The following is a 22623-nucleotide window of genomic DNA, read 5'->3' on the forward strand; positions in this document are numbered from 1 at the left end:
ACAGGAATTGGATCTCTACTTTCCCCTTGCCTTAATCACATTGACACCTCACTTGGGTACTACAACTGCGTCGTAAAGTGGATGTATCATAGTATGAATAACAGATAACTAAGAGTAAAAAGTAGACCATTGTGAAATAGCGCCTTGTTCCAGCACAGCCAGATGCGAGATATCCACATTAAATATTTTTGTCTTTATCGTCATTTCCTTCCCCACGCAGTGGCGAGATGGCAGCAGTGATACAACCCGCTATCCAGCCTTCCCCAATAAAGACCACTGTTTCTGCTTGAACGATCTAAATTTCATTAAACCATGTCAGAGAGAAAAGTCGTAGAACGACGGACATTTTTACCAGTCAGTCACAGATTGACCAATGACGACGAGGTACGTAATAACGACGGCAAGTGCTGAAACCACAAGCTGGCGATCGATTTCGACGAACCCTGCAGCTGTGAAATTCAATTGTGCTTCCTGCGACGTCACACGGAGGAAGGCCTCCACTTCGCCAGAGAGTGAAGGTGGCAGCACTGGCAGCCTCCGCAGGATCACACCGGTACGTCTCGCCGCGTCCTTAGCTGCCCCACAGGACAGTGCCAGACATACTATCTTGAAGCAGTGGTAGGTGAGCCATGACATCGACGTCGTCAGTGATTTGCTGTACGGCAATAGACCAGTAATATGTGGTTTCTCAATGATGATAAGCACTTCATATGAGCTGCAGATTGCACCAATCACGGCATGTGCGACGTCAGCAGCCAACGACAGCCGAAAGTGTTCCTCCAACCTCTCACCAGCATGGATCAAGGCCAAGAACGCCTCTCGCAGATGACTCAGCCTCACTGACGACGTAGCTGGCTGTGGTGCCACTTGCAGTTGTGGAGGCCGAGGATGATACACCTCCACCAAGAGACACTCGTTAAGACTCTTCAGCCTCACCCAAAGCTCCAGCACCAGCAATACGAACTGGAGAAGTACAACTGAATCTACAAACAATCTGAACATAATGTGTAAAGACACAATTATGGACCTTTGAAACAGACTCAATGCAGCGCCACTTGTCAGTGCAACACTAACGATGATCAGAAAGCAGGATATAAATTTACTGGAAGTTGCCTTCTTTACGGAAATGTAATTGTCGACAAACTTGAGATGTTCATTAAAGGAGCGTATGTGTTGAAGCCTAGTTATCGTGCATATCCAAAAAATAAAAATGAGTTTCCCTTCTGCTATAATTAACAAGGCGACATAAATGGAAAATGGTATAGAAGGTAAACTAACGTGCATTCCAAATTTTTCACACCAGTACAATACTGTCATCAGCACAGCAGTGCACAACCATGAACCAGAAGGATGTCGAACTCTCCTCCGTAACACACTACGAATTTTCTTGCAGTGTATGGGTGAAATGGTATCTTCTTCCACAGGAGCTAATCCTAGTAGTAGCCACAATTTGTATAATGGTAACAATACGAAGCAGAAATTTACCATAGGCATCATATCTGCATTGTCACTGCATTTGTTTTGTAATAAAATTTGCTTAGTCTTTCTACACACAGTACCTACAAGTGACCAGTGTTAAAACCTACACCAGTTAACAGACATCACTCTTTTACTAAGACATTTTGACCCCAGCAAGCTGTACCTGTGCCCAACAACGTATTAGTGTTGACTCATATTTGGGGACGGTAGCATCATTGTTATAATCCTTTCACAAGCACATCATGCCTATTCATTTACATAGCTTAATTTGCTAACACCACTTTGTCCTCCTTCCAGCGAGTGAATTATACATTAAAGCCAACAAATTTGCTTCCAGTTATCTTACCACAATCCAAAGATGCAGCTTTCTTAAAGAACTCATTAAGCTAACGTAACTATTGGCGCCTCTTAGCTTCTTGCTTTTATACTGAGAAGTTGGCTCCTCTTTGTTTGACATAATCGGGAGGCTTAATCTTCAACAGACCTTTAGAACGTTTCTGTGTTATTCTTGCATTATGTCCACTCATTATGGAGGACAAGTGTCTTCACAAAGCCGTGGCCAGATGGGAACATTAATCAGGTAAAGAGGTGGCTGCAGTGAACTGGAGGTTATCGATTTTTGTTCCTTAACAGCTTGTGTTCTAATGAACAGAATGAGCCCTCAGATACTCGCAAACTTTTTAACAAGAGCCCATATAAGGAAAGGATTCTCTAAACAAATTGTACTTTAAATGTTTTTGCTTTTCGAATGGTCTGATGACACTCTGTCTCTCTCTCTGTCTGTACCAATTTTGCATCTCTTCTTGTCCATTGTCCCTCAATATTCTTCGTTATTTCATTTGCATATTTTTAACTTTCCCTTACTGTAAATTTTCTGTCTATTGTTTCTCCCCACGTCAGTAAATTATTCAGATTGTGTCCTTCTTTCTGATAGTAATTCTCAATTACGTTTGAAGCACTTCTTTCCAAATTTCGTCAGAAATTAATTTTCAGATTCGCCACATTTTAATACTCATATTGTTCTCATACCTACCATTAGCTGTGTTATGTAGTAAGTCTGTGTCAATGTGCTTCAGCAGTAGGACACGGCGTTTCTGGCAAAAAGCGCTCACTCAGTAGCTGTCAGCATTTTTTTATCTGCAGTGTCAGCTAACCGCTGAGGCAACAGCACACATCACATTCCATTGACTGCAGCATTAGCACTTTCTTATCTTCAAGACCGTTACAGGAATCATGTTATCCAGCCAGCCACATGACAAGAGCAAGGAGGGGTGGCAAAGGGTAACCAACACCCTGCCTGCAGTCTTGCAGTTTGCGTGAGGGAACCCACCCCAACGGAAATCCTCGTGCTCTACAACCAATGACATGCAATCTCAGCTCCCAATCTGTTGAGCCTTTTCTTATAACAATGTGATTGTGTGCGCAACATCATTTGCTGTCCACAATGAAGTGCCGCCAGAGCTGTGGGAGTGTTCATTTGGGAAGTCCATCTCTAATTATCATTATTATTATTATTATTATTAAGTTTGTGTGCTTCATCGCCCTCACGATTTTCTTTTCTTTTTTCTTTTTTTTTCTTGCTACAACTGTTACAGACACACAGAAGCAGGTGCAATTGAGAGAATGAACAATGAACATAATTATTAGACTATGTCATCATATGAGCAGGGCAGCTGCAATGAGTGCTTGATCTTATGCTGAATCAGGATACTCAGATGTTTCCCTAGTCGCAGCACACAGGATGTCTTCCAGCTCTTTTCGGCATGATGTGACCTGATTATGCCATAGCAGCACTTGGCTCTTATCAAAAGTAGTTTTGAAGTATATATACATTGTACCCTATCTCAAAAACGGCTTTTTACACAGCAGTACGTCGCTGACAAAGTGTAGAGTTACTGATGTGTGGAAGGCTAGTCAATAGAAGTTATGACTGTTACAGTTATAACAGGTGCAACAAGATCAGCAACTCTCATAACCGTTTAAGGTAGTAAGTGACAGTCTGAAAGAGCTGTCACACAGTATGGATGAAGGCAGAAAAGAAGACGAAAAATAATATGAGGGGTTATATGCCGTTAATGACTTCATTATCTGTTCTAGTAATGCTGAGTTACAGTATACGGACTCAACAAGACGAAATTTTATATGTTGGGTAAGCACTCAATACGTTTGATTGAGAATGCAATATGAGTTGGTGATAAGGAATTAGAAAGAACTTACGGTCTATTAGAGGTAATATTCTTAAAAACATCAAAAGTCAGAATGTACAACCTGAATGAAGCAAAAGCTTATTGTCATATATTTTACTTACTAACACGCAAGGCACCTGAAAAGGACGAATGAAAGCCTCAGATAATGAGGAATACTAGAATATATTTAACCCAGCATTAGAATCAAAACATAGTGCAGGTAAAAGACTGAACAATCTAAATTGTTATTTATTAAGATGGCCCGAATGACTACTGATAGGGTACTGCCGTTTCTGGCAAAAATATCTGACTCAACAGCAGGCCAAACTGTTTTATCTGCAGTGCCATATTAGCACTGACAGAACTGCACATGTCATATTCTGCCAACAGCAGCATAGGCTCTTCCTCATCTCCAAGATCTCCAAGGCCATTCCGGGAATCATTGCATCCAGTTGCCTGCAACCAAGGAGGGGATTGCTCCTTCAATTTGCGTGAAGCACCATGCTCCCCTGTGCCTCTGCACCTGTAATGTCACAATACTATGACTAATAATGAAATCTGCATGTGGTGGATTTGTTATAAAATGCCTACCATGCAGGAAGAATGAGCAATTACAGTAAGTGTTCATTTACCTATAGTTGTTACTGTGTTCTGCATGCCTTATAGTTAACTTTTTTTTTGATTTTGCGTCCTTTTACAGCAGCAGCAGCTTGTAGGTTTTTTTTAAAGTATCCACGCATAATGCTCTCTAACTGCATTTGCATCTTGACAAGTAGAACGATTGATGAAAATGTTGGCTGCAGCTATTTGGAAAAAAGAGGTCTGTCATTTTCAGAACATGCTGCTAAGCATTCAGTTATCCGTATTTACTTTTTTCATCACAGCAGTATGTGATAGGCATGCTGAACATGAAGTGATTGAAGTAACTTGCTGTTGTTTTGGTATTATAGAAACTGTAATGAGAATTGTGAGCTAACATCCCAAAGATGTTTGGGCTCACATGTGGTTCCTCTTCGTCGAAATGTCTTGGCTCAAGCTCCAAAATGGTTCAAATGACTCTGAGCACTATGTGACTTAACTTCTGTGGTCATCAGCCGCCTAGAACTTAGAACTAATTAAACCTAACTAACCTAAGGACATCACACACATCCATGCCCGAGGCAGGATTCGAACCTGCGACAGTAGCGGTCGCTCGGTTCCAGACTGTAGCGCCCAGAACCGCACGGCCACTCCGGCCAGCTGGCTCAAGCTCGTCTAGGGGTTGAATGGCACATGTCGCATTACACGCCCTGAATTAGACACTTGTGACCCTTTGGTTAAATTGTCTGGCTGATGGCAAGTTTGTGAAATACAAAGTTAACATAACGTATAATAACAGTAATAATAACATCGGGAACTAAATTAACGACTCATAAGTGATGTAGGCCACAGAATTGTGATTTGCTTAGAATAATATTTATTTCGAAAGCAAACGCATGGCGAAAGTGGTCGTATTTAGAGTTACTCTTACACTCGAGCGCATATCCATTTGACATATTTCGATCACTCACAATCTCATCGCAAAGTACAAGTTGTCTAAGCGAAAAGTTCACACCAGGCGCGCGCCTGCTCACCGCTCTGAGACTCCTACGATACCACAAAACGCGAAATTTTCTAATTCACTTCACTTCCTAGCTGCCTATAGACCGACTGTCCATTTTCACGTCTCAATCTTAACTGTAATCTTTAGTGTATCCAGCCGAACTGTCCGCTTTCGCGTCTTCACCAACACTGTCCCTCTGCCCGTCCTCGGCCACGTTTCCCGTTCGCCGAATATCCGCGTTCAACTGACTAGGGCAGTTCCCTTTCCTGAAGCCGTCCATCTGATTGGCTACATTTATTCTACATTATTTTACATTTTAACATACGTAAATAATCAAAGCTTGACCATTTTCATGTTCTCAATAAAGTAACAATGATATACATTACATAATAAACGTTAAATTCTTTTACATAAAACCAATACAATTTCCTTCTTAGCCTTAAACGTCACGACCAGTAGTCTTGCACCAATGTGCTTTATGATGAATAAATAAAGAACAAAAGTAACTATTGTGCACTCAACTTTACAACAAATGTTCTATTACCTAATGAGTCAATAAGGTGTCATGCTGTCATCGTTCAAAGTGTTTTGTGTGGAGAAAATGATGATCTGATGCTTAACTGTAAATACTGATATTTTAAATTTACTTTATCTTTTAAACAAATAAAGTTACAGAGTTGATATTTACAACGTTTCTCATTTTAATGACGCACTTCTATATGCAATGTCGATCGTTAAGATCGACAAAAGCGTTAAATTTTAGCATTCAGGTCTTTGTTACAAAACTTGGTAATTTCACTTTAACAGTAAATGCTAAACTATTATAGATATGATTGATATTCAAGTTTTATTGGGGTCACCATGAAAATTTATGGAGGATGGCAGATTAAAGTTACTGTGTCTTGATTCCCTGCATTACTAAAGAATTAAATAGTTTTCATAAATGTTTCCCTTTATGGCCGATATTATGTCCGCTATATTTAACACTGCCACATCTCCTTGGCCACAAACGGATTCTACTGCGTTTCCCTATGACGTAGGTTCTCGTGTGTCTCACTTGCACACTTCAGCGCTTAGGCCTCAACGGGCAATAGACGCCTGTGAGTTTCCCCATCTCGTGGTGAATCTGCGCCCTTTGTGGCGCGCTGTCCTGGACGACAGGGTTCATTTCACAATTCCTGTAGGCTGACTCTTTCGGTCATATATTTAAATGAGAGCGCAATGCTTGTTTAACTCACAGAATATTGTAGGCATTTATGTAATAATAAATAATTATAGATTAAAGAAGTGTGTTGCAGTAGTCACAACAATCAGCGAACCACACCCAGCTCTGAAGTGCTTATCAATATTGCAGGTTGGTATTCAGCGTGCCACCTATATGTTTTAACCATGTCACTGTACATATAGGTAAGATAATATTAATGTCAGGAAAGGTCGCGAATATATATTTACAGCGACTGATAAATAGTTCACCCAATTATGTGCGAAATATCAGAGAACAAGACTGTCAAGAATACTAACACTAACGCCATTGATGAGGAATAGGTGGAAGAACTAGCAAGTAAGCTTACCTTAAGCTTATTTAATAATGCCTGTTTCGTTGCAGGTGTGGCGAAACTGTTGCAGCAGCAGCCACGTGATGTGAGCATAATGTTGTTCAGTAAAACTTACTGTGTGAACAGAAGTGGGTGCCAGCATGTCAGTGTCGGTATGATATCAATATGGAGTTCTACCCCAATGTTGGCTTTTGAAAACCTTTGATTCAGTGATTTCAGAGTTGTATTATCCATTGATGACTGATGTTGGCTATGCTATGTATCAATGCAGATATCATCTGTGTTCCACAGAAACGTTTAGTCTCTGTTGGTGATGCAGGATGGATATACCATCTCTGTAGGGGACTTCCAGTTAGAATATTTGATAACAGCGAGTGCATACTCTACAGCAGCAGACTTGAGAGTTTATTAAATGCCAGCTATGCAACACAGCATGAAATAGAGGGCTGACAAAGGTAGCAGTCATATGTCTACTGATTCTATGAGACATTGTATTATAATATACTGGAATTAGGCCGCAAAATCTCTGCCCATCAGAAGAAAACATTGCTCCGTTCTATGATGCATGCTGGGCATCAGTGGAGGTAGAAACATATGATTCAACATTTCCAGGAGTGGACACAGAACTATGATCTTACTTTTAGTTTGGTTGAATACCCATTTACATGCAAAAGGTTATAACACCTGCATCCCAGTGTAAACGAACAGTCAGCACCATGACTGAGCCTCATGGTAAATGACTGGTTCTTCAGTGATGAAACTGGAAGCCAGAGGAACAAGACAAATGGTTAGTTACTCCCTCTTAATACACATTCTTTCGTTATTTGGTCCTCTTGGTTGAAGGGACACTAATCTTGTTCTAACGCTGTTAACACATCCTCATAAACTCTGCTCAGGGCATATATACACTTCTTTCAAAAATCCCATTTCATTGACAATATCAGCTACTCCAGGAGATTTTGCGTGTTATTGAGAGAGTAAAATACCAGACATTCAGAGAAAGTAATGATACTCCACTGCCCAAAGAAGTATGTACAAGCCGTATGTTCATATTTGGCAATGTTACTTTGGAAGAACAAGATGAGATCCACAGATATTTCTGCTTTGATCACCATATGCAAATCAATAAATTTTATTTGAGCCAGACATAATCAAAGATCCTGAGACAGTTGGCACAGGAAATATGAAATATATTATTGCTTTCAAATTGGACAACCTGAATTTAAAGCACATTTGCCAATAACATGTAGGAACCAACACATCATTCAATGAATTTACTACCATATGCAGGGATTAATGTGGATTTCTGATTACAGATAAAACTATGAAAATGAATGTGGGCCTGCTTAGAGATTTTGCATCAAAGGAAATGTATCAAAATGTAACTGTATCATCATACTCTAGAATATGGACAAATTTTCACGTGTGTCACACACTCTTTCAGAGTACATGAAGCTTATGCGTCTATACAGTGACAGAAAAATCGAGACAATCTGTTACATCTGCCACAGACGGCCCCTGCCAGGCAGACTACTCTCAAGACACCCCTGTGTACCACACACAAGCACTTGCAGGCGCAACCAAGAGGAAAACAATTCTTCAAAACAAACAGAACTTGCTAGAGACTAAGGCGAACCTTTTTCTGCAGGGGTCGCCTCATAGATACAGGGAAAGTTGGAGTTTTCCGCCAGCCTCCGCCGGCTTTATAAGGCCAGCACAGCAGCAGTGTAGCCAGTTCCCCACCTAACTAGGACCAGCTCCGATGGACCTCACCGATGCTCTTGATTAATGGTCGTCTACAAGTTATTTGTTTTTGTGTGTATATAGTGATTGTTCGAGAAGTGTAGTTCAGTTTCAATAAACGACATTATACTGAGTGTTCTACAATACTGAGTACTCTCCACAATCAACGCTAAATTAATGGAACTGGAAAGACTTACCAAGATGGGAGCAATAAGTGTCAGAGTGTTTAATGCTAGGATATAGCAACATGAACTAATGTCAACTACAAAATTGAAGAAGTCAATAAAAAACTAACAGATATGCATGGATACATCAAGGAAATAACTAAGGCACTAGAATCGCACCATCAGCAGTATTTTCGAAGCATCTATGTACTGGACACCATCTCAAAAACTGTTTAGTATACAGCAGCATATCGTCAAGAAAGCATGAAGTTATGTGGGCGCAGAAGGATATTCGACAAAAGTTATGATCGTTAAATTTAGGACAGCTGCAATGAGAACAGCATCTCTTAGAAAAACGTATGCCAGTAACCAACAATCACACACTATGGATGGAAGCAGAAAAGATGAATATGATGAGGTAGTATACACTATTAATTACTTCAGTTAATATTCTGAAAAACATTCAAATGTCAAAAAGTACACCCTGAAAGAGCTAAATGCGTGTAATCAAATACTACGCATGAATAACGCACATGAGATCTCAAAATGAGGAATGAAAGCCTCAAAGAGTGACAAATACAATAGTATAATTAAACCAACGTTAGAAGACGCATGTGGTGCAGGCAAACAGGTTGAAGTTTAGCAAAAAAGACTGCTTAATTCACCCCTGGAGCATTTATGTTATCATGACGTGAATTAAGTTATACATGAATTTTGATTATGTACAGCATCAGCTGCTGTAGAGAATACAAGTCGGACGAAAAAAATATCAATCTTATCTGCGTTGCAAGAAAGACACATCATGAAATAAATATGGAGATGGTTGTTCATGAGCTTGACAGGCGTGCAAGTAAGAAGTTTCCATGCAGACTTGTGATAATACGAAGGTTGGACGATTTATGGCATGCTGATCTTGTAGGTATGCGAGATTACTCGCGACTGAATCACGATTTCAAGTACATTCTAACGCCACGGATTCATATTCCAAATTCTCTTGGGCTGTAGTAGTGAAGGCAAAAACGGGGAAGGATGTTGGAAAGGTTTGTGAATAGTTGCTCCAGGCTGGAATGAATCGGTACCCGTACAACATTCAGACCGAGCACGCAGGCGAACTTTACCCTTGGCATTTCAAAGTGCTGATGGAACGATATGGATAAATCACTACTCAACATTTTGTCCCTCGAAATCTAGCGCCGGTATTAATGAACAGTTGAACAGGACGACCAAATACCGAATTTGGAAGCAGTTTAATCTTCAAAGGAAGTATAAATGGCTAACGATACTACTACAAATCACTTGCAAGTATAAGTGCACTACTTACCATACAATTAGGAAGAAGACCGTTGAGCTACATAATACTGGACTTCTAAACATAATATACAACTATATCAAGATGGTGCACCCATGCAAGCAGAAGTTCATTGTAGATTATATGAAATGTATTTCGAAATTCACATCCGCGTTTGAGAAGTCCTAGTTACCAAACTGGTCAATGGAGATATTTATGGTTCCAAGGTGTACCACACCTACCTGAAAATATGCAGCTTCATTGATACTGATGACAAGGAAATTGCAAGAAGTTTTTGCACAAAGCAATTAAAAAAAAGTTCCGAACTGGAAGTGTTCCTCGTGGAATGGGTCATAATACGTCGAGAGAACAACAGTTCGGTGAACGCTCGCAGTTTTGCTATATAATAGGACACATTATCATGACATGAGTGCTAGTAAACGTATCAGCAGAGGTGGAGGCAGTATTATCGGGAATGTGCCATTGGAACTTCATACCCCTGAGCACATTTTATGTGGACCTGTGACAAAATGGAAACAGCGTCTACACTTTGGTGGTGAGGGAATTAGTATCCTAGACGACGCATGCAAGGAGTACAACATTGTCAATACTGCAGATAAAGATCATTGCACTGCAGACCAGATATTAGTTGATAAAGCTAGACAGATATGTCGAAGAAAAGACACCAGTATAGGGCAACGTATTGCTGCATTCATGGGCGATAAGGCAGTGTGTGCCAAACTGAAGCTAGGTGCTGGAACGACCTTTAAGGATGTAATGAATGCAGCTCATTGAACACTAAAGAAGAAAAGAAGCCTGTGCGATGTTTAAAACATTTCATCCAGTCAGTGGTGACAGCAGCGACACGTACCTTGAGGCAGAAAGGAATAAAAAAAATGAGATGCTGGAACTCCCAGGGACCTACCAATACCAAAGACATCCAGCGGAACAATTTGTTTCTAATCTCTGCTTTTGATGGGCTATCAGCAACCACTAGCTCATTGGCTCGTTAACTGTCTCGGAGGTTGCCGGGGAGGGGGAGGGGTGGGGAATATGGAGCACTGCCGTGGAGGCCATTGTTATCAGTAAAGGAGTATATTAAAAACCATGCAGCTAAGAGCTTCGGTTGTAAATAAAAGAAAAAAACGCATATTGATAATACCGGCAGACCGCTTACAAATGTAGGTTCGCTCAGAAAATTCAAAAACCTGGGATATCGTGGGGGTGTTTGTGCAGGGTACATTCCCAGAGGCGATGTGGAAATCCAAAGAAGATGGGAGTGTCAATTTGGATATTATGAGAGGTATGGAACTTGCTGGGTTGCGTACGTATCAAGAAACCGGAGTACCATCTACTACTTTGACTCATTAACACCAAATGAAGAATTTTGTTACTATTTCACCGATATGAATCAGGATTTGTGCGGTTTACGACGCTACCAAAGCTTCAATTCATACCTCTGTGGACATTTCCGCGAATGTTTCTCCAGACAGTGGCATTAAAGAAGCAGTGTGCACATCACTGCATTATTAGGCGTCAAGATGGGATGTCACTCTAACTCTAAAAGAACATGCTTCTACACTGAAAGCGAACTACTTTCCTCCAATACATCTGAGCAAGGGGAAATAGAGTATTGGATTGATCGGTCTGGAAACACACAACAGGACAGCTAACGCTACCGAAACAAATAATAACTTTAATGTAGGAAACGGAGAAGTCCTGGTAATTCCTCCTGGCTCTTACAACACTGACAATTTAAATGTGTATATAAAAGGGTCTGTAATGGGACTAGTACAAGTTTATATGCCAACTAGCTCAGCAGAAGACGAAGAGATTGAGGAAATGTACGATACACTAAAAGAAATTATTCAGATAGTGAAGGGAGACGAAAATTTAATAGTCATGGGTGACTGGAACTCGATAGTAGGAAAAGGAAGAGAAGGAAACATAGTAGGTGAATATGGAATGGAAGGAAGGAATGAAAGAGGAAGCCGCCTGGTAGAATTTTGCACAGAGCATAACTTAATCATAGTTAACACTTGGTTCAAGAATCATAAAAGGAGACTGTATACATGAAAGAAGCCTGGCGATACTGGAAGGTCCCGGGAGTAGACAACATTCCATTAGAACTACTGATAGCCTTGGGAGAGCCAGGCCTAACAAAACTCTACCATCTAGTGAGCAGGAAGTATGAGACAGGCGAAATACCCTCAGACTTCAAGAAGAATATAATAATTCCAGTCCCAAATAAAGCAGGTGTTGACAGATGTGAAAATTACCGAACTATCAGTTTAATAAGCCACGGTTGCACAATACTAACACGAATTCTTTACCGACGAATGGAAAAACTGGTAGAAGCCGACCTCGGGGAAGATCAGTTTGGATTCCGTAGAAATGTTTGAACACGTGAGCAATACTGCCCCTATGACTTATCTTACAAAATAGATTAAGGAAAGACAAACCTACGTTTCTCGCATTTGTAGACTTAGAGAAAGCTTTTGTCAATGTTGACCGGAATACTCTCTTTCAAATTCTGAAGGTGGCAGGGGTAAAATACAAGGAGCGAAATGCTATTTACAATTTGTATAGAAACGAGATGCCAGTTATAAGAGTCGAGGGGTATGAAAGGCAAGCAGTGGTTGGGAAGGGAGTGAGACAGGGTTGTAGCCTATCCCCGATGTTATTCAATCTGTATATTGAGCAAGCAGTAAAGGAAACAAAAGAACAATTCGGAGTAGGAATTAAAATACATGGAGAAGAAATAAATACTTTGAGGTTCGCCGATGACATTGTAATTCTGTCAGAGGCAGCAAAGGACCTGGAAGAGCAGCTGAACGGAATGGACAGTGTCTTAAAAGGAGGATATACGATGAACATCAACAAAAGCAGAACCAGGATAATGGACTGTAGTCGAATTAAATCGGGTGATGCTGCGAGAATTAAATTAGGACATGAGACACTTAAAGTAGTAAAGGAGTTTTGCTATTTGGGGAGAAAAATAAGTGATGATGGTCGAAGTAGGGAGGATATAAAATGTAGACTGGCAATGGCAAGGCAAGCGTTTCTGAAGAAGAGAAATTTGTTAACATTGAGTATAGATTTAAATGTCAGCAAGTCGTTTTTGAAAGTATTTGTATGGAGTGTAGCCATGTATAGAAGTGAAACATGGACGATAAATAGTTTGGACAGGAAGAGAATAGTAGCTTTCGAAATGTGGTGCTACAGAAGAATGCTGAAGATTAGATGGGTAGATTACATAACTAATGAGGAGGTATTGAACAAAATTGGGGAGAAGAGGAGTTTGTGGCACAACTTGACTAGAAGAAGGGATCGGTTGGTAGGACATGTTCTGAGGCATCAAAGGATCGCCAATTTAGTATTGGAGGGCAGTGTGGAGGGTAAAAATCGTAGAGGGAGACCAAGAGATGAAACACTAAGCGGATTCAGAAGAGTGTTGGTTGCAGTAAGTACTGGGAGATGAAGAGGCTTGCACAGAATAGAGTAGCATGGAGAGCTGCATCAAACCAGTCTCTGGACTGAAGACCACAACAACATGGGACTAGAGTTACATACAAACGTCAATACGTTTAAAACAGAGATAAAAGCAATAGAAGAGTCGGTGTACTTTAGTGACAAAGATTCAGTAGGACAGCTACTAGAATTCTCGCGGGGAGAAGTAACAGTGTATAACACTGGTATAATTTACTAGTCAAATCAATAAGTGAAGGCCGGCCGGTGTGGCCGAGCGGTTCTAGGCGCTTCAGTCTGGAACCGCGCGACCGCTACGGTCGCAGGTTCGAATCCTTCCTCGAGCATAGATGTGTGTGATGTCCTTAGGTTAGTTAGGTTTAAGTGGTTCTAAGTTCTAGGGGACTGATGACCTCAGATGTTAAGTCCCATAGTGCTCAGAGCCATTTGAATCAATAAGTGACACGTGATTTTCCACACGGATTAATTATTGCAGTTTTAGAAGCCGTCTTTTATTTCATGTGCTTCATTTTCCGTAGCTTAATTAACTCTGTAGTTTTATCGTCATACCTGACCGTCTAACTTCACAACGTTATGTCTACGTTTTCTTGGGTGCACGAAAGACGGTACTCTCTAATTTTCAGCGTGCTCCTGTGTTTCTCCGGTAGCGTGCTGGTGTATGATATCAAAGCTGTGACTGCCTCTTTCTCCATACCTCCGTTTACTGTACAGCTAAGGTGCGGAGCGTGCCTGACCTGCCACTGCGAGCAATCTTTTTTCCAGAATATCCTCTTAGATGTTACAGTTCTCGAGAGAGAGAGTCTCTGATAGAATTCGAGACGGTGACCACCCAGTGTAATGGCGTTTTCAGCAACTGTATGCGTCCAAGTGCAGATAAATGTGCATTTTATTGTGGTGTTTACTGACGCCCAGGGTGTCATCCACTCTTCGTTCTACTATGATGTCTAGTAGTCCCCTGTCTGCTTGTGTATTCGTAGTGAATCTGATGTTGGGAGGGACGGTGTTTAGATGGACGCAGAAGCCTTGATGGTAGTCTCTTTCATGGAGTTAGATGAACGAACCTTCCACATAAAGGAAAAAGCAAGTGAGTTTCGATGTGGATGACTTCTGGGCTTCTTCTTCGAAGTACTCCATATACAGATCGGCAACTGCAGGCGCTTTTTTTAATGTGATTACCCTTCTCACTGTCTGTCTTGTCCGAGAAGATCACAAAAATGTTAGGATACGGTATGATGTTGCAGTGCCTGTGTTCTTCCGATTTACGACGCAAACGTGCTGCTAGGCCATTTCAACCGTTATGAAATACATGAAATGCATTCATAGCTGCGAATGTCAACCACCATCGGCTGTGTAATGGAAGGACGACAGTGAAAATATGTGGCGGGAGAGGACTGGAAACCAGATTTCTGGCTTATCGCAAGCGGCCGCTTTACCGTTTGGCTCTCCGAGCACCATGCACGGTCAGCCCCAAACTTTCATATGTCGTCTACCACTAGCGATAAGCGAGAGATCCGTGTTCGATTCCCTGACCGGCACAATTTCTCATTGTCGTTATTCCACCGTACAGCCGATGGTCGTTCAATTTCATAACAGTTTCATGTTAAAAAAGCATTGGTTCCAACGTTAGTTTCATCGGACCAAACTTACGAAGACGTCTCCTTGATTCACTGAAGAATTTCTGTAAATGTTCATTACCAGAAAATTATTGTTTACATGTTAGTTCGTGTCTGGACTTATCAGGAAAATACACTCCTGGAAATGGAAAAAAGAACACATTGACACCGGGGTGTCAGACCCACCATACTTGCTCCGGACACTGCGAGAGGGCTGTACAAGCAATGATCACACGCACGGCACAGCGGACACACCAGGAACCGCGGTGTTGGCCGTCGAATGGCGCTAGCTGCGCAGCATTTGTGCACCGCCGCCGTCAGTGTCAGCCAGTTTGCCGTGGCATACGGAGCACCATCGCAGTCTTTAACACTGGTAGCATGCCGCGACAGCGTGGACGTGAACCGTATGTGCAGTTGACGGACTTTGAGCGAGGGCGTATAGTGGGCATGCGGGAGGCCGGGTGGACGTACCGCCGAATTGCTCAACACGTGGGGCGTGAGGTCTCCACAGTACATCGATGTTGTCGCCAGTGGTCGGCGGAAGGTGCACGTGCCCGTCGACCTGGGACCGGACCGTAGCAACGCACGGATGCACGCCAAGACCGTAGGATCCTACGCAGTGCCGTAGGGGACCGCACCGCCACTTCCCAGCAAATTAGGGACACTGTTGCTCCTGGGGTATCGGCGAGGACCATTCGCAACCGTCTCCATGAAGCTGGGCTACGGTCCCGCACACCGTTAGGCCGTCTTCCGCTCACGCCCCAACATCGTGCAGCCCGCCTCCAGTGGTGTCGCGACAGGCGTGAATGGAGGGACGAATGGAGACGTGTCGTCTTCAGCGATGAGAGTCGCTTCTGCCTTGGTGCCAATGATGGTCGTATGCGTGTTTGGCGCCGTGCAGGTGAGCACCACAATCAGGACTGCATACGACCGAGGCACACAGGGCCAACACCCGGCATCATGGTGTGGGGAGCGATCTCCTACACTGGCCGTACACCACTGGTGATCGTCGAGGGGACACTGAATAGTGCACGGTACATCCAAACCGTCATCGAACCCATCGTTCTACCATTCCTAGACCGGCAAGGGAACTTGCTGTTCCAACAGGACAATGCACGTCCGCATGTATCCCGTGCCACCCAACGTGCTCTAGAAGGTGTAAGTCAACTACCCTGGCCAGCAAGATCTCCGGATCTGTCCCCCATTGAGCATGTTTGGGACTGGATGAAGCGTCGTCTCACGCGGTCTGCACGTCCAGCACGAACGCCGGTCCAATTGAGGCGCCAGGTGGAAATGGCATGGCAAGCCGTTCCACAGGACTACATCCAGCATCTCTACGATCGTCTCCATGGGAGAATAGCAGCCTGCATTGCTGCGAAAGGTGGATATACACTGTACTAGTGCCGACATTGTGCGTGCTCTGTTGCCTGTGTCTATGTGCCTGTGGTTCTGTCAGTGTGATCATGTGATGTATCTGACCCCAGGAATGTGTCAATAAAGTTTCCCCTTCCTGGGACAGTGAATTAACGGTGTTCTTATTTCAATTTCCAGGAGTGTACCAGTATAATAACTCTCTTGGCCATCCAAAAACATGACTGGTTTCTGCAACTTGTCACACTAGCATTGCAGTTTACAGAATAGTACCGAATAGTCACCACGTTTTGTTAAAGTAATGATTAGAATCACAAATTATTACATGGTATTACCGCTGCAGCCATGGCTAACGCTAATGTACAAAGATGCACCCGTGCTGCCATATAGCCGACAGTCAGCACTTATAACGATCTCATTCTCAATGGTGGACCACTCAGCCATTGCTGTTTCATTTGAGCTGACCACCTGTCTTTTTTTTTTTTCATGAGAAACTTCATCTGAGTAGCGGCAAAATCAGAGTATTTTATGCCTTTGGTTCCTAGTTTCATGTGGCAGCACATACGCATACTAACATTTTTTGGACAATATTTTGATTATGAAGGTTCCTCAACTGACAGATGTTGATTGTTCGCGAGCTTTTAAAACAGCAAGTAATTTTTTTTTCATGAAGCGCTTCATATGAGCAATCGAAAACACAGCGTATGTAATGGCATATCGATGTTTTCACTTAAAAGCTCCCGATTTTTTTACAGTATAAATCGCCGGAAAAGAATTAGTACACTCTCTTAGGAGTTTCCAGTTCACTCAAGCTGTATTATTACAACACAAAAATGGTTCAAATGGCTCTGAGCACTATGGGACTTAACATCTGAGGTCATCAGTCCCCTATAACTTAGAACTACTTAAACCTACCTAACCTAAGGACATCATACACATCCATGCCCGAGGCAGGATTCGAACCTGCGACCGTAGCGGTCGCGCGGTTCCAGACTGAAGCGCCTAGAACCGCTACGGCCACAACGGCCGGTGTTACAACACATCACGTTGAAACACCCATAGTAATACGTAGTGTAGCCCCCAGGAGTGGCAATGCAGGACTGACTCTGGCTTCCAGTCGATCGTACTGAAGGCGAATACATCCTGAGATACGCAATGACACGTTTGCTCGACCTGTTCACGTAGTTCTGTAAGTTGTTGGTTGATGAGTCGCACGAGTCACTTCTCGCCCAATCTTACCACACACATGCCCCGTTGGAAACTGGAGAAGTTGCTGCACGACTTTCAGAGCACGTTGATATTCATGGGCAGAGTGCGCGCTAGCATTGTCCTGCTGGAACACATCACCACCTTCCAGATGCAAAAACGGGCACGAGCGCTGGTTAGCGCCCCATCCAGAAACACCAAAGGTTGGAGCCTGTCGCTCCTCAGACTATATGGTATGAGTGGAACTCTGGGAGACAGCGGTCACTAGGTCTACGACGTCCGCGCAAACGACCATCACTTGCGTGCAGGGAGAAACTGCTTTTATTGCTGAAGACCATACTGCGCCATTGGATCCTTTGAGTGATCCTCTGACGGTAGTTGTCAAGCCGTGCACGTCGATCTGGCAGTGTGAGAGGAAGACGGGCTAGGGGTGTGTGTGCCCGTAGTTCTCTGCAACAGTCCCTGTTGGCAAGTATGGGACCACGAACCCTCATATCTGTTGCTGTGATAGCTGTACCATCTGCCACTGCTACCCCTACAATACAACGTGCGTGGCGCGCGTCTGCGGTTCGTGGACGTCCAGAACATCGTCTACGGTTGTGAGATTGTTCACGTGTTCACTGATACCAGCATTATTGCGTTACAGACTTACTGCGTCCAATTTGTGTGATAATTCTCTGAAAGGACGATGCCACCTCTCGTAAGGCCGCAATTTGACCCATTTAAAACTCATATAAGTGGCTGTGGGAAGCATAATGGCATCTCCGTGGCATGGCTGCATCACATTGAGCCTTCTCGCTGTGGGCAATCGCTATTAAAGGGGAGGCACAAATGGCGCTCTGGTAGCTATATCAATGCTCTACCTGTTGGTGGACGACGTTGAAACCATTATCAGTACGTATGCTATCCCCAAATGGTATACGCCATCTTCAGATCAAAATCGACGTAATCTTTCCCGGTGCACTATTGTTTTCCTACAGTGTGTGACAGGAGCATACACAGATACGGTGGTGTTAAACGAATTCTCATGAAAATTTGTCTTTGAAACATCCTATTGTAGAATGTCTTGGTATTTCTCAGCAATTTTAGGATATTTGTGTCATGTATAGCGGTGTCGACTTTGATACAGACTGTTCCGTGATTTTTACGAGCTTAGATATCATTCTGTTGTGTCTGACTTGCTTATGAGGCGTAAGAAAACATATTTGCTCTTTTCACAGCACTGAACTCTAGCTACTGATTACGTCCATGTGTTAATTAAAATATAAAGAGACACTATCCTGGCTATTGTAGAAATTTAAGAAGCACTAGCCCTCTTATTAGGGATGTCGTTGATTGCTTTCTTATAGCTAGTGAAATGCAATCTGTAAATTATTTTACGACAGAAGTTTGTTATGTCACTGTTTCTGTAGGAAACAAAATGGACTCAAATGCAGAGATCCGATGTGAAACAGAGAAGATATTTAATGAACAAAGCAGGTTACTATTGTGATTAAGACAGCCAAATATCTAGCCTGCTGCTGCTGTGAGTTCCGTTACTGAATATGCGTGACATCCAGTTTAGAGTTAACACTTACCGCTTTTTCATCCTTCCTAGGTAGAGTCTTCTGTCTAACACCAATAGGCCACTCACTCGCAGGGCGCATAACATATAGGAACAACACTGCTTTCTGCGAAGCTATGCCGGCCGAAGTGGCTGCGCGGTTCTGGCGCTGCAGTCTGGAAGCGCGAGAGCGCTACGGTCGCAGGTTCGAATCCTGCCTCGGGCATGGATGTGTATGATGTCCTTAGGTTAGTTAGGTTTAACTAGTTCTAAGTTCTAGGGGACTAATGACCTCAGCAGTTGAGTCCCATAGTGCTCAGAGCCATTTTGCGAAGCTATTGAGAGAAACAAAGAATGGTAGCAGTCTAGTTTTATGTTTCAGCAAATGCACTAAGTGAAACAACAATATCGGCGGGCGAAACTGCGTTACTACCGTTAGCGAAACACGTTGTTGTTCGCATACTTCTATTTCAAGTTTCTACTGACGTCATTCAAAAGTTGCAAAGCTGCAGTAGGTCTACTGTGAAGCGGCGGCTTAATAATAAGTCATAATTAATAGGAAGTATTAGAATATTGTTCGCCGTCTTTTACGAGAGCCTGAAAACTACGAGGGTTGACCGAAAAGGAATGCCTCCAGCTTCGTATTTCTTCAACAGTTCGCATCTTTGGTGTGCGGCAAGTGCTGGCTTGTTCCGTAGCCTCTTCTCTACAGCTCCAGATGGCGGGAAGCCTTAGCATTGAGCGGTTATTCTGTTACCGTGTAAAGTATATAACCGCACGCAGACGGTCGGTCAATGCGATTTAAGCAACGTCTAGTCATGAATTCTTGACAGCAGAAGGTGTCACCCCAAAGAAGATTCATCAGAGAATGAAAGCAGTTTATGGTGATTATGTTGATGTGAGTACTGTGCGTCGTTGGGCGAAAAAAGTGAGAGGATGTTGAGGCGGGAACATCTGATCTGCGTGACAAACAAAGAGTTGGACGTCCTCTCACAGCAACCACCGAGTTTCACAAGCAAAATATTGACAGATTGAGTCAGGACGATCGTCGTATCACTCAGAGATAAAGTGCAAGCACAATAGGCGTTTCACCAAACGTGTGGGTCTCATTATTGCTTTGCTTAGCTATAAGAAGACCTGTGCACGATGGGTACCAGGATGCTCACTCCTGAAATGAAAGCGCACAGACTTGAAATTTACCAGGAACTCCTCTCGCGTTACGAGAATGAAAGTGACGCTTTTCTTCATTAAATTATGAGAGGAGACGTAGGTACACTATTTACCACCCGTGAGACTGTGGTTGCAGAAACAGAGTGTCGACTTCTTCCGTGGCGGTTTCGTATCCAATTGGCTGGTGATTATGTGCAAAAGTGAATATTGGTAATTAAAGATCACATTCTAAGGATTCCTTCTGCGTTTGATTTATTAAAATATTCCCATCCAAACCCAATTAAGGAAGGTGGAGGCATTACTTTTCAATCAACCCTCGTATTTCTGTGGTCAGCCAGAAAGCGATGGAGAACATACTGACCATGGTTTGCAGTCTGCAATTCCACATTCTTGTCCAGCCCACTGAAAGAAATATTTATAATCTCTATTTGCTCAGCGGGATCAGGGACTATGATTATAAATGAAGATTTTGAGTTCTAATTGATAGGCGGCCACTGTGGCCGAGCGGTTCTAGGCGCTTCAGTCCGGAAGCGCGTGACTGCTACGGTCGCAGGTTCGACTCCTGCCTCGGGCATGGATGTGTGTGATGTCGTTAGGTTAGTTAGGTTTAAGTGGTTCTAAGTTCTAGGGGACTGACGACCTCAGATGTTAAGTCCCGTAGTGCTCAGAGCCATTTCTAATTGTTAGACATATTTGATCAACTTTTACACGCACATCATAGTAATATTCCTGACGATACTACTAGTAATAAATGTCTCTATCCTACACAGCACTATGAGCAGTTCAGAGGCGACATCTGCCCTAAGTTCCCATTTAACGATCTTTCGCATTGACGTCTGATAATCAAAATAACTGCTCTCTAGAAAGTGGAAAATAATTGTCACCACTTGCCATGTGCATTTGTTAACATTACTTCTGAGAAATCTAAGAGATCCAGGACGGTGTACAGTCTTCGCGAGTTCACATTCTATTAGTGCTAAAAACACGAGTTTAGTTTCTGTGTGGCTGTGACGCCATCCGAGGCAGCGGGCCCCTGACGCGGACCGTACGGTAGCTGGTTGCGAAGTGAAGTCCAGTCTTGCGTCTCCGGTCGTATTTGTATACGGGCACAGCGAACGGCAGGGGAACATGTACTGTTATCCGCTGTATGTCCACGGTAGTGGCCGCTAAACGCCCGCTTTCTCGGACACACAATATTTTATAATAATGTCATGAATCAATTTAGAATCTTCGTAATTTTTGTATGAATGTAGTTAAGTTCGCTAAAACCACAGAAAAACTTTTAGCTCGCCTGTATTTAAACTTTTCCGTGTTGAACTTTTAGAATGGAACTGACAGTAGAATAATGTAAGACATGTATATTTCTATTGTCTATTTTCAACCCACAATTTATGAAAGATGTTTATATTTTATTAATAGGATTAAGTAGGAATAATTAATATTTGTCATGTTGGAAATAATTGTGGTAGCAGGGAATGTCTGCACCAAAATACTGTTGATAAGAGAGACCGCATATTGACATAATTTTAAAAAGGGCGAGAGATACCGCGTATGGATACATTTTAAGGAAAGAGCGGGAAAGACAGCGTATTGATACATTTTGTAATGGTGGCAGGGATTGTCTGCACCAGAAAGCATTGTTGGCAGAAGAGACCGTACTTTAGCGTCAGTAGTAAGCGAGATGAGAAGCGAGTTGGTAGCACGTCTGAAGCGAGAGGTTGAAAGGAGCAGTGTGCGTGCCAGCCACCAGCTATGATTTACAAGAGATTATAAATGGATGCACAGAGACATCAACTAACTATTATCATAAGGGGAACTAATATTATTGAATTATTTTCTTTGCGAAACTCAAGACTACTGAAGGTATGTTTGCGCAATGCTAGTTGTAAGGTTATTGTAAAAAGTAAGTCCCATTTGAACGTTTGTAAAATCATTTCATTACCAACAGTAAATATTTGAAGCGTTTTCAGAATATAATTAATTTTTGCCAGCAATGTTGCATTACTGATTATAATCCATCCCAAACAACATCAACGTAAAACTTTGCAGAAATTTTATTGTTGTCAAGAAAAAGTGCAGCTATGAATTACGTAACTTCAGTCAAATTAATTGAAGAATAACGTCAGCTTTGCTATTAAAGAATAATGTCGGCTTTGGTAATAAATACAGCCACTTATTATGACATCCCACAAGCACTTAATAGAGTATAGTAAACCAGAGTAAGTATACTCAT

The 22623-nt window shown here is 42.5% G+C and overlaps 1 protein-coding gene across 1 annotated transcript; it reads right to left on the bottom strand.

Annotated features, from left to right (window-relative positions):
- Positions 1-348: 348 nt before the first annotated feature.
- Positions 349-1002, bottom strand: LOC124594422. Its single transcript, XM_047132793.1, has one exon. The coding sequence runs from the start codon at positions 1000-1002 to the stop codon at positions 349-351; it is 654 nt and encodes a 217-aa protein (XP_046988749.1).
- Positions 1003-22623: the final 21621 nt, after the last annotated feature.

Source organism: Schistocerca americana, chromosome 2 (assembly GCF_021461395.2).
Source record: "Schistocerca americana isolate TAMUIC-IGC-003095 chromosome 2, iqSchAmer2.1, whole genome shotgun sequence".
Classification (NCBI taxonomy): Eukaryota; Metazoa; Arthropoda; class Insecta; order Orthoptera; family Acrididae; genus Schistocerca; species Schistocerca americana.

Bases quoted from the DNA above. Each gene is read 5' to 3' on its own strand.
- LOC124594422 (XM_047132793.1), bottom strand. From the start codon at position 1,002: ATGTTCAGATTGTTTGTAGATTCAGTTGTACTTCTCCAGTTCGTATTG.